Source organism: Ursus maritimus, unplaced genomic scaffold, assembly GCF_017311325.1.
Source record: "Ursus maritimus isolate PB19 unplaced genomic scaffold, ASM1731132v1 scaffold_5, whole genome shotgun sequence".
In the NCBI taxonomy this organism is placed as follows: Eukaryota; Metazoa; Chordata; class Mammalia; order Carnivora; family Ursidae; genus Ursus; species Ursus maritimus.
This window is the reverse complement of record NW_024426663.1, coordinates 80,137,247-80,150,087: the sequence shown is the minus strand read 5'-3', so window position 1 is coordinate 80,150,087 and position 12,841 is coordinate 80,137,247. Positions and strand designations below refer to the sequence as shown.

General features: G+C 45.6%; 1 protein-coding gene across 3 annotated transcripts; it reads right to left on the bottom strand.

Annotated features, from left to right (window-relative positions):
- Positions 1-3,236: 3,236 nt before the first annotated feature.
- TRIM52 (tripartite motif containing 52) lies at positions 3,237-12,634 on the bottom strand. 3 transcript variants are annotated; one of them, XM_008683730.2, is made up of 2 exons: positions 11,059-12,634; positions 3,237-6,360 (listed from the first exon to the last, which is right to left on the bottom strand). In XM_008683730.2, the coding sequence occupies exons 1-2, from the start codon at positions 11,860-11,862 to the stop codon at positions 5,839-5,841; spliced, it is 1,326 nt and encodes a 441-aa protein (XP_008681952.1). In that variant the 5' UTR covers positions 11,863-12,634; the 3' UTR covers positions 3,237-5,838. The 3 variants fall into 3 exon arrangements, with proteins under 3 accessions (XP_008681952.1, XP_008681954.1, XP_008681953.1); XM_008683732.2 differs by lacking the exon at positions 3,237-6,360 and adding an exon at positions 6,545-7,894 and having other exon boundaries at positions 11,059-12,620; XM_008683731.2 differs by lacking the exon at positions 3,237-6,360 and adding an exon at positions 6,545-8,260 and having other exon boundaries at positions 11,059-12,619.
- Between the last annotated feature and the right edge of the window lie 207 nt (positions 12,635-12,841).

The window sequence follows — 12,841 nt, the reverse complement described above, 5'->3', positions numbered from 1 at the left end:
AGCGCCCAGAACAGTGCCTGCCAGAGTAAATGCAGGCAAACTTAAACTCCCTAGCACCTCTTGGGCACCAGGCCGTTTTAGGTCTTGGGGGATACAGCTGTGAGCAAGACGGTGAGGACCTGGTTTTCTTGGAGTTTACATTGATAGGGTGAGTGGAAGGGAGATTGAGAGGGAAAGTGGAGCAAAGAGAGGAAGGAGAAGTAGACAGCCCTGTGGGTATATGGGAGGGTAAGGTTCCAGTAAGCGGGAACTTACATGGCAGGGATGGAGAGGAGAGGGGAGGGAAGGAGTCAGTGTCAAAAGTCCTGAGCTGGAGTGTTGGAGCTGCTGAAAACCAAACAGTGAGACGGAGGTGAGGGTCAGTTGACAGAGGGCCAGCAGGCTTGGGGAAGGACCATGGCTTCTCAGGGTGTAGTCCTGTGTTTCAAGGGTCCCAGTTGTGTACATCACCTGCTTCCATAGCACCCTCAATTAGCTGTCTTTTCTCTTTTCCAACACTAAACTCGAACTGGATCCCGACTCACATGTTTTGTTTGTCCTGTGGTCATGGGAGACCCCTACCTTCACCCACGCCAATATCCAGCTCACTGTTCATAGCTCGGGTCATGCCCTGTACTCCAGGCGGTTGGGACAAATGGAGAGGTGAGAGAGTCCACCCATCTTCAAGTGGAGATGTGCAGTTGGCCTGTATATGCAGACGATTTGCTCAGCTCAAGAACACACGTTCCTTCCATCTCCTACCTAAACTCTCTAAAGAGATCATGGCTCAGTCATATTATATTTACCCCCCTCAAGAAATCTCATTTGGCTCTCTGTTTTCTTGAATTTTGCCAGGGAGCTAGGGCCAGGTGTACAGGTTTATTTTATTTTATTTGTTTGTTTACCAGAGAGAGAGCACAAGCAGGGGGAGAAGCAGGTTCCGTGCTGAGCAAGGAGCCCATGCGGGATCATGACCTGAGCCGAAGACCGACGCTTACCGACTGAGCCACCCAGGCGTCCCCAGCAGTACAGGTTTAAAACGAGCCTCCCAGGTCTCTCAGGCCTGCTCAAGAACGAGACCTTTTGGCACCACCGGGCCCCTTTCCGGAAACGGGCGGTTCCCAGGCTAGCCCCGCCCTCCCCAAGCCCCCTCTTTGCGCCCCGAGTCCTCCCCGCGGGCTATTGAGACCCGAGATTTCTGTAGCTGTCTTTGGTCTCCCGCAATTCCGCGGGCCTCTCTACGTCTGTCCCTTACTCTTTGAGACGGTTCTGGCAGCGCCCCCTCCTGTTGGGCCAAGGGAGGAATTCGGGTTTCGTTTTGGAGCCCACCAGCACCGATCTGGCAGTGCCAGCGGAGGAGAGGGTGAAATGGAATGTAGTGGACTTTCCGGACGACCGCACCACGGGATTCAGGCTTTCCGCCGCGGAGTTTAACTCCAATCACTGCCTGGCCTCTCTCTCTTGGAGAGGATGCCGGCAAGCCACAAAACCGAGGGGGGATTCCTGAATCGAGGGAGGTCTGGCCCTGACTCTCGGGACACTTTGGGTGTAGTTAGGTGCAGGGTTGGGTGCTGCGGCAGCCTTCCCCTCTCAGCCCAAGCTGGAGTTGAGCCTGCTTCCCTCTGGGGACCCACGGCGCCCTGCTAGGCATATGGGCCCACTTGGACTGCTCAGTCCTCAAGCCTGGCCCCTTCCAGTGGGATGACTTCTGTCCGCTGCTGGATGTATCTTAAGAATAAGCTGTGGGCTTCCCAGAACAGTCCGCTGCCTCTGTCTGGGCCTTTTCATTCCAGGTGTCTTTGATCCAGCCTCTGGGAGGTGGAAACCTGCTGGAGGGCCCCACCTGACCTTGGGAGAAATTGGGGAAAGCTACTCTGCAGTTTTCTTACCAGAAGGCGGCCCTTCTGGTAAGTTCCCCACCCACTTCTGGTCCCATCCCCTGGGCTGCTCGTCCTCTCCCATGTCCCCAGTGGCACCACCTTCATTCCCAGACAAGGTAAACAAAGGAGAAATTGGAGATGCTTTTCTAAGGAAGTCGGCCTCAACCATTCCTTTTCTGCTGGGAATCCCTAAGATCGACACAGTTGGGAGAAGCCCCTCTGGCTTCCCTGCTACAGGCCCATGACCTCTTCTAGGAACAGAGGCCTCTATTTCCTCCTGCCAGCATTCAGGTGAGACAGGTCTTCCCTTCAATGAGGTAGTGAGGACTACCTTGGGTGTTAGGTGAGGGGCTGAGGGAAAGGGGTGTGGCCAAGACCAGAGGGCCTCTGTCAGCTAAAGCAAGTGGCTTCCTTTTGTTTAGCTGTTCCTCTGCCGATTCAATGTGGTTGGCATTGGCATGCCCCATACTCCTTTTGTGGCTACACTGGCTCCTGCAACTATTAGTTCTCTCCCACACAGAACACACACATTGTTCTGCCTGGAAGGCCCACCATATCACACCCTCACTTCTCTTTGTTAATCTAAGCTTCCTTCAGGTCTCAACTCAGGTTGCAACCTCAGGGAAACCCTCTGTGAGCCTTAAGTCTAGGTTAGGCTCCTTGTTTCATGCCCTTATAGTGATGGTGTGTGGGGCCTTCACAGCACTTAGCCCAGTTTGCCCTTATTTGAATCCCTCAGGGCTTTCCTCCGTGTCCCGAGGTCAGGGACTGGTTATTTTTGGGCTCATATGCTGCATTTGCTGGTAGAGGGTTTGGTTGTGGAAGATTCTAATCGTGGTGACCAGCCTCATAGGCTAAATAGTTAAGGGCAAGTAGTTAAAGGGTGTTCCAGGGGATCACCATGGGGAAGAGGTGTCAGAGTGGTTTGCATGCAGAGGTTTGGGAGGTGGTTTCAAATGGGAAGGTAGGAGAGAGTGAAACCCAAGGTGGTCAGGGAGCCCCTAACGGGAAGGAGTTGACTAGTAAGGAATTTTGTCTTGAAGTCTAGGACTGTCTCTTTAGGATTAACTAATACTTCTCCTGCCTAGACTTGATTTTGCTGACAGTCATTTGTTGTCAGGGTGGAGGGTAGGTTGGAGGAGTAAGACTAGAAACAAGAGTTTAGAAGCTGGACAGGAGGATCTGTAGGAGGGTCATGAGAGTCCCACAAAAGGAGGCACTGAAGACTTCCCATTGGCCATATGAGTGAGCGAGTCAACATCTCCTCTAATCCATATCTCTCCTCCCTACCCCACCTTCTTCAGTCCAGTATCTAGAATTGGGTTCTGATTATAGAAACTATTTAATGATTGAGGCCTAAAGAATTAAGCTCGAAAAGACTGGAAGGAAACATGGGAAGTTCTATTCTTATTGTAGGTTCTGTTCCATTATTCCTGGTGAAAGGTAGGGATGTGATATTAAATCGATGCCAGGAACAGATGTTACAGAAAATCACATATCATTTATGTCTCTTGATAAATATTAAGTGTCCATCTCAGGCAGAAATCTGAGGTCTAACAGTCCCCTAGAAAGTTGCTAAGGCATTCTGTTGGGTTTTCCCAGGGAGATGGACTGTGGGATGGCCCAGACCCTAGATGTTTCAGCAGATATGCAGTCAGAGGTTGTGGAAGTGGGCATGATCCAGGCAGGTCTGGGCTGTAGCCCAGGCAGAATTATAAATATGCTAGAAGGCGGCAAGCCTCTGGCTTGTTAAAGGTTTTAAAACAGCATTAGGTGGTAGGGAGAAACAAAAGGTGACCCAAGGTGCCTTTTTTCAGCTTTTTACCTGGAAGAGAATTTGATAAGAACTAGGGTTGGAAGAATATGTTGAAATGGAACTTTGAGGCTTGCTAGCTTACCACAAGATAAGAGGGCTGAAGAGGAAACAGTCCTTCCTGCTCATACTTGGGTTACATAGCCAGAGCTTGCTGACAAATTCCATCCTTTGCTGGAGGGGGAGGAGGAGGATTCTATGTGCTTAGGAAATGGCAGACAAAAAGGGGGTGTGACCTCCAGGGATCCTCTTCCAGGTGACCTTGGTTCTTCATTTTTGTGGGGCCCTGCTTGGTACCAAGTGGAACTGTCAATCAGAAATCTCTGACCAACTCTGCATCTGAGTCCGTAAGGATGGCGTAAAAGATTAGGAAGGCCTAAGCTATGGAAGAATAAGAATAAGCCCCTCCCCTTTTTTAAAGGCTATTTCTGGCTCAAATCTATATAAGGTCATTTTCTTCCTCCTTTGGGAGAGAGAGAGGTGGGGAGAAGAGTAGTAACTTAGGGGGCCGTTTCCTTCCTTTGCTGGTCTACTGCCACATCTCCTCCTCCAGCTTCTCACATGCCAAGATGAGCTATTTCCCCCTGCCCCAGGTTCTTATACTGTACCTCTGAGGACTCTGGTATGTGGGCAAAGACTGTATCATTAAGTTAAATTTGTCACCACTTTTAGCTCTCACAGTCTCCTCCTTTTCAGTCCCATTATTCCTAAAACCTCTCACTTCCTCTTTTCTCATTATCAATGCCAGTACAAAGGACTCCATGGTCTCTTTACCACCCTCTGTCAGGATTTAGGTGTGAGAGGAGAAAGGGAAGAACCTACTTACCTACTTTAATGCTAGGTTTTGCCCCACATCCCATTGCCAAAAAGTCAGGCACCAAATAAAACCTTCTTCTTATATTACTCCTATTTTGAGGCCCCAGCCCTGGCTCTTTTTTGGGAAGAGGGTAATGCAGTTTGTTTTTTAGCTGCTTCCTATTAGAGTTCTCCCCTATCACATTTCTCACATGTGATCCACATGAATCACAAGTGGAACTGGTTCAAGACTGTTTTAGTCAGATTTTTAAAAAATACAAGAAGGCCTTCTTTTAAATATTTTCTTCTATTCCCCAAAATAGCACCTTTGAGCCTACCTCACTTGACTGGGAAAAGAGAGTTGTCTCACTTCTTTTTCATCTTCCCGTTGGACTTGCCTCTACTCCTGAGAGTCCTAGAAAGGAGCAGAATTCAACCTGCCTTCTTTCTATAGAACTGTACAATTCATTATGATTTGACAGCCACTAGCCATGTATGGCTATTTCAAATTAATTAAAATTAAATACAATTAAAAATTCAGCTCCTGAGTTGGACTAGACACATTTCAAGAGCTCAAGCTCGCTAGTGGTACCTACTATAACAAACAGCACAGATTCAGAACACTTCCATTGTTGCAAAGTCCTTTTAGACTTGGTATAGCAGGCTGTCTTGTGCCCCGTTTTTGTTATCCTATTTTATCAGTCAATAAATATTTGTAATAACTTCACTGTTACAGGATAACTTTCAGAGGGGGTCAGGGATGGGGGGGTGAGGAATAGCATAGACTCTGTAGGTCCTATAAAGATTTCCGGAGGCGTGGCATAGGGGCCAGAGGTTGATGGCCAGCGGTAGAGGAAACTTAGGTTTTAAGGAAGTGCTTTAGGAGCTGATGTTATATGTATTAATCCAGGGTCACACCACTCCAACAGGAGCAGACACGTTCTGGTTTTATAAAAAGTTCTGCATAATACTTAAAAACCAAAGCAAAAACAGTGACTACCCTATGGCCCTGCTGAAACTGATGTTTGCTGAAATGACTGCCTTACTCATCATTTCTAGATCTTCATTTCATATACTGCTTTATCTGTCATAGTCCTTATTCTCCCCAATGGCAGTGATATAGGCAGCTCTGGTTTAAAGAAAGGTTTGCTGACTGCCACCTGCCTGCCAAGAGCTGGGAATAGAGTCCTATCAATAAATTCACTAAGACTGCGTTTCGTAAGGTTCTAGCTAGGTGGAGCTATTCTTCCATTGAACACTTAGGTCAGTCACTGGCTTTAGGGCGTAAGCAAAGCTGGTAACATCTGTGGCTTTGGCCACTTTCCCTGAGTAGAGACGAGTGGTTCTCAACCATGGATGATTTTGCTCCTCTCACCCCTCTCCACAAGACATTTGCAAAAGTTGGGAGACATCTGTGGTTTTCACAGCTGATGGAGGGGTGCTACGTATATCTGGTGGGTAGAGTTCAGAGATGCTGCTAGGCGTCCGACAGCTCCCCCCCGCCCAAATAATTCTATTCAAAATGTCAATAGTGCTGAGGTTGAGAAACAGTGGTCTACAGTACAGTGTGGACCAGTTCTTAAAGTCACAACTACTCATGAGGTCCAGACTCAGTGGGATAGTAATTAAGGCTAGGAAGTGTCTATTAAATTGGGAAGGGAAAAAATTAGGAGTCAGTGGAACTTCTGTCTCCATAAAACTGAAGGGCAGGTATAATTGGAGTGTGTTTGACTGCACTAGAAGGATAAGAGCTAAGGTCATAGTGCAACTGGAGGTGAGGATGTCAGATGTGTAGCAAGTCTGTGTAAAGATGAGGTCCCAGGTACAGCCACAGGAGTAGCGAGGAGCAAGTTTAAACAGTCTGACTTGTGATACAGCAGTCAACAGCTGAACCTAGTAGGGAAAACATTCAATAAACAGATGAGTATATGGTGAATATGGATATACCAGTTTTTCCTCAACATTTTTGTAACCCATAGCTCTACTTTTCATATACCTAAAAATCTTACATTCTCCCTCCTTCAGTGTTATTTAAAATTTCACAAGTAAGTATCATGACTAAAAATCAAAGCAATGGTAATTTTGGAAGGCAAAATTTATTCAGAGGATGTGATAACCATGTCATTGTTAAGCCTTAACTTTTCTTTCCTGGGTGGTGTAGGAGATGTAACAAAACACAAGCTGCTTTAACAATACTCTGGTACTGTTTTCTCCCCAGAGCTAGATATACCTCCTCCCCTCAAAAAGCTTTTAAGATGTAAAGAGAAAATGGAATAAATTCTTCTCATCTGTTTAGACATTTTACATCCCAATTTCTCTAGAGTATTTATCTGGAAGTTTCTAGTCAAAACAAACAGATTTTGAGTTACACATACTCCTCTTGAAATTCTTTCAGTGAGGACCAAATATCAGAGAAAACATTCTTTCCAAAAGCTACCACAGGTAGGTTTTAAGAACAACGTGAAGAACAGTCACCCAAAATAGTTTTGGATATTTCATGTTTTTTTCTTGAAATAACATTTATGAATCTAGTCCTTGAAAGACTGGCCAAGCAAATTAGACATTTTTTGTATGAGTTTGCTATGTGTAGCTGGATTTTTGGCAAGTTTTGGCTTAAAGTATTTCAAAACAAGCAGGAATGTTGGTGCTCGCCTTTTGACATTTCACGGTCAATGTATTTTAAGCTTCAATGCATTAAATTCTGCTTAAAGTTTTAGTTTTTGAAATTTTAAAGTACAGATTCTCTTTAGGTGGTGTTCCAGAATCAGAGGGTTGTTTTGTCATTGGTGTTCCAAAATCAGTTCTGTTCATAAATTCAGCTGAATACAGTTGACAACCAAGGAAACTCAGTATGTAACAGAAAATACTCAACAGCATTCTGAACTTCAAAAATCAAGGCAAACTGGGTTCAAATCTACTGTTTTTCATGAAGGTTACCCTGACAGCAAGGTGAAGATTTCCAGTAGATTATGGGCCAGTTGATGGAAGTTGATGTGTGGTGGTGGTTGCTACAGTACATCTTAAACACAGTTTTCTTCAGTTTTTGCCAAAAACCCAGATCTAAAACACTACTGTAATGTATACCCTTATAATATAATTTTCCTCTAACTCAGTTCATTATGATACAGCTTCAAAAATACTGTCTTTAGTGGTCAAGTATTAGGCTTATGAAACCAGCACACTCACAGTTTTTAAAGTCTATTTTAAACATAAGCAAAGCACATTTTTATCAGTAGATTCTTCTTAACTAAGCAAAGAAGGATGAGCTGCTGTTTTTAAAACCTGAAGTTTGATATACTCAGTCATCAATCCAGAGTTAAGACTGCAGAAGTAGATGAATGGAAGTAGATGGAATTCCTCAGTTTCCTCTCAGAGTTGTGGCAGCACGTGAAATGCAAGGCTTCACAAGTTTCTCCATTTTTTTCTCCTTTGCAATTAAGAGGGCTATTTAATATTATGCTTTAATAGCCTTTGAAGATTGCTGTTAATATTCCAATACTGTCCAGTCTTAAAGCTGCAGAGAATTGTGCTTTGCAGAATACTCCACTGTTTTTATAGCATAAATTTAACAGTGTTTGGCATGGTGTCACTGCTCAACATTTTCAGGTAACTCAACTGAAGAAGTTGACCCTATCTTCTGCATCATAACGTGAATATATACTTGATAAAAGCCTCAAAAATTTTTTTGGCTGCCATCTTTAGCTACCTCAAAGGAGAAAACAGAAAAAGGAGTACTGCTGATGGAAGCATCTGGTCCCTCTTGGAGAACGATGAGTGATTTTATTGGTGGCAGCTGGGTGGCAGAGCAATATAGGCATCCAGTTATGCCTGAGCCTCAAGAAGTGAAATCTTTGTTCATTTCCTTTTTATACACCCATCTGCCGCCTAAAACCTGACACCATTTAGTGGTGCCCTTGGTCAAATCTAAATGACTTTACTTTCATAATCCTCTGATTCTAGCTTGAAGAGTCAAGATGAACTCTAACTCATGGGATGGACAAAATGGAAGATGTAAATAAGTAAGCTTTTCAGAACTAAAAAGCCTCTTTTCACACAAAATTAAACTTTAAAAGGACATTGACCTCAAAACAACATAACTGTCTTGGATATTGCTATAAAAATAGCAGTATGAATAGCACCATACCCACAGTGAACATCTGCAGCTTACCCACCCTGTCATACCTCATTAATTATAGGCTTTACTCTGAATGCTTCTTTTCCTATCTTTGTACTCCCACCAGCCAAGGAGTTCTTTCCAACTTTATTTATGAAATACTTTTTCTTTTTAAAATTACAACACTAAATATTTTAGAAACTATAACTCTCCCTATATCTGCAATGCTAATATAATTTGTGGAGAGAGAGAATGCCTTTCTCTCCTATTCCTAAAAATCACTGACTATTCCTTGAGTCTGTGAGTGACAACACCCTACTCAGTCCCTAAAAGCTTGCTTACCTCCAAAGTAGATAAGAAATGTGTTAAATTGGTAGCTGACAAAAATTCACTGTAACCAGAACTTTGTGATGGATAACGCATAATATTAAATAAACCATTATACAAAGATAGTTTATTATAATGTTAACTATTATTGTGGAGAGTTCAGTAAAATTCTAAATTGTGCTACTGTAATGTGTATGTTGACCAATGAAAGGCAGTAACAAAACTATATCATCAATTACAAAAAGTTTATACATACATAAAAATTTTTCACCTCTTCAGTGTAATTCCTGTTTGGCAACACCATCTGCCTAAATTCTGGTATATGTTTGAAAATAAAAGTTATATTTGCTTTTAAATATTCTGTGTTTTGAAATGGATTATCCCCAATTTGTTTTACTTGTTTTTGGTGTTTATATTTACTAGTATGCTTTATAAGTAACTCCTCCGGTTTCAAATGAGTCTTCTCTGGCTTCCCCAGTTTAAAAGACCATCTCTTTTCTCCTGTCTGAATTGGCTTTCAATTAAAATTTCGGTTTCAAAATCCTTACAGAAAATTCTAACAGAGGATTGAGAGGTTACCTTATGTCAGCTTCAGTGTACTAAAACCCAGACGTATAGGACATAGTTTCTCCTGGCGGCAACCTTTGTTACCCTGGGGAAAACATGGTGCTACGGTTTGTCCTTAAAGTCAAGTTCGTATTGATGAAATTAGCAGTGATTGGTAGTTTTAAAATTAGTGTCTTATGTGTCCACTTACCAGTAACTGTAAATTGAAGGGTGATGATAATAGCTAATGTATGATGTCTTAGGACAGTGTTCTGTTTATGTTTTGATTGCAATCCAGAGTAAGCAATACATTGTACTCTCAGACTAAGAATACACACGTGTACATACATAATTTAAAAGTTTCATAAGACAGTGTTTACCTTGGTATGTTCCATGCAGTCTGATATTTTCTGTTTAATATTAAAATAATGCTGGGCATGACCCATTTATTTTAAGACCCACTAACTGGTTAACCCCCACAATTTGAAAACCACTGCTATAGGAGAACATGAGGAAACATTTTCATAAACTGTAAAGCACACTGAGATGTGTAAAGCACACTGAGCTGCTAATGAATATCCAGGATAAGACTTTTATGGGCCTGAGACATCCTCTCCTTCCTTGGGTACTGCTAGGAGTCACATTCACCTCGGCTTTTGGTAAGGAAGACCGTATTCAAGCTGTCACTGAGACAACTCTGTAATACTCAGATCAGGAAAGCAATGTATTAACCAAATCAGAACCCAAAGAAAAGACAAGTTAGGGGAAAATCAAATAAAAAAAGCAGACATCTGTTCAGTGCTTTATGGCTCATAAAATACTTTCACATACATGATCTCTTAATCTTAAGCCTGGGGAAAAATAAGAGGTAGAGACCTGCCCAAGATTAGACAGTAAGTGGCAGAGCCAGGTCATCTGATCCTAAATCCCTCACTCCTTTCACTGTGATAAAATACAAGGAAAGGAGAGTGATCAGGGCGTGAGGCTTCTTCTGATCCATCAAAAAGATAAATTTATGTCCTCTGCCTCCCTCTGTAGGGAAATTGGANCTTACTGACCGTGAGGAAGCAACCTCAGACTTTGGAAAGGGGGTGTGGCCAGTTGCACTTACTAGTCCAGGACTCAAACCTGGCATTTCAGCCTACCAATACCAGTCATGTTTTTTTGTATGTGGGTGTGTTTTTTCTCCAGTCATCTGTTTTGACACTGTGCTCTGAGGTCCCAAATGTCTATTAGCTACAAGTACTATGGCTTTCCATTCCTTTGTGTTAGGGGTCCTGGAGTCTTGGTCAGGTGGACTCAGGACTCAACAGAAGGAAATCAAGTACTAGTGATAGGTCACCTATACTCATACTGAAAGGGAATAGCAACCGTAGTAAGTTTCTGGTGACTGTTGTGTCTTTGCTCAGCTTCCCCAGGAGAAGCCAGTCAGCCTCAACCAATTTGTCTCCTTTGTCTACACATGCCCATCTCTCTCTGCTACTGTGCCCTCATCTCTCACAAAAAAGAGGTTCCACTACCAAGTACCCATCTCTCCCAGCTCCCCTTGTTTTCTCTCCACTCCCTTCAACCCCTCACCCCCTTCCCCTCCTTGTGCCTCTCACCTTGTACTCCTGCACCACCTCCTCCAATGGCACCACGCTGTGCTGTTTGTGGCTCCTGGATTCCCGGCACACCACACAGATGGCCTCTTTGTCCACCTCACAGAAGAGCTTCAGGGCTTCCTGGTGTTTGGAGCAGATGCCCTGATCATTCCCCCAGCTTCCTCGATAAGGAGTGGGGCACATTTGGCGAATTATCTGGACCATGTTGGCCAGCTGCAAGTTGGGACGAAAGCTGCGACGTGTAAAGCTCTTTCGGCACTGGGGGCAGGTGAACTGACGTGGAGGGGCCGGAGGAGGCAGGTGGGTCTCAGGATACAGCTCCTGGTCGTCCTCATCGTATTCTTCCAGTATCTCCTCTTCTGGGTAGACGTCAATTCTCAGGTCGTGTCTCAAGCCTCCCAGGTAATAGTCCCGGTCTTCCTCCTCCTCTTCCTCCTGGTCCCACGCATAGTCCACGTTGTCCCAATTCCTGACGCCACCGTCACCAACCCAGAGTTCATCATCTTCTTGGTCCTGGAACACCTCCTCATCAGCATTGCCCTGGTACAAAACCTCTCGAATAGAGTTGTCCCACCCACCGATGGCCCCCTCCACATCGGCGTCCTCGTCCTCCTCCCATTCATCTTCCTCCTCTTCCCTGTCTTCCTCCTCTTCCTTGCCCCACAGCTGGGTCACACACCCTCGGCAGAAGTTGTGCCCGCAGCCTATGGACACAGGATCCTTGAAGTAATCCAGGCAGATGGCACAAACCGCCTCCTCCTGAAGGGTCTGCACGGGGTTAGGAGTAGTGGCATAGCCAGCCATTTTAATGCGCAGCCTGTGGGTGTGGATGCCTTAGCTCGGAGCTGAGGAGCTGCCGGACTGCTTGCGGGCCTGCCTCTAAGCTACGCTTGTGACCCAAGGCTATTCTCAACTCTTCCTCCTCAGGCCCGCAGAGATGCCTTGCTCTCCTCCTTCAGGCTTTTCCCAGCTCAACGCGCGAAAGCCCTCGGTCCAGACTGAGTCGCCCTCCAAGGGCAGCGGGGGTTGAACCAGGCTTCAGCCTCCACTTCCCCTTGAGGCTCAGCTTGCGAACCCAGATCCGGACACGTTTCTTACTTCCCTCCAGGTTTGCCCGACCCAGCGGCGTCCTCCTCAGGTGTCGACACTCCTCACCCAGCCCGAGGCGACAGAAAATGACGTAGGCGCTCTAACCCACCCTCGGGAAGGGGTAGACTGAGCCGACGGAGGACTGCATTCTCTATGGTGCCTCAGGGGACGCCACAGCTGAGAGCCCAGCCGGCCATGCAGCCGGCCCGAAGACGAAAAGACTGGCGAGAATAGGCAGAGGTGGAGAGAATCAATTTAAGCCATTGAGCAGCGTTATCGCCGCTCCCATTAGCCAGATACAGAAATTTCGGCGGTCTCTCAGAGGAGCCAGTACCCAGGAACGGACCCGCAAGAGCGGGAGCCCGGCGGGCAAGCTCGCGCTCTCGTGCACTTCCGGCCCTTCTAGCCAGAGACCTTTGTGGTAGTGGGAACGCCCTCTTCCCCAGAGGCCGCGCTCGGGGGCGTGGCCTGCAGAAACGCAACGGGGTGGGGCTTGCGGTGGCGCGCAGTTGCCGAGACGTCGGGATCTCGCTAGCCTCCCAACTTTTCGCCTCAAACCAATTAACCTTTATTGCTGCTGCAGAGCCTCGGCCTCCCAGCCCTGATCTTTCCCGCGACTTTGACTTCTACGTCCACCAGCACTGTCCGGCGACCACTCAGATACCTCAGACTCGGCATGCCCTACATTTATTTT

Coding starts and splice junctions, on each gene's coding strand:
- TRIM52 (XM_008683730.2), bottom strand. CDS start 11,862: ATGGCTGGCTATGCCACTACTCCTAACCCCGTGCAGACCCTTCAGGAG. Junction 6,361..11,058: donor AGGTGGTGCAGGAGTACAAG/GTGAGAGGCACA, acceptor TTTCCCTACTAG/GTTCAGCTGTTGACTGCTGT.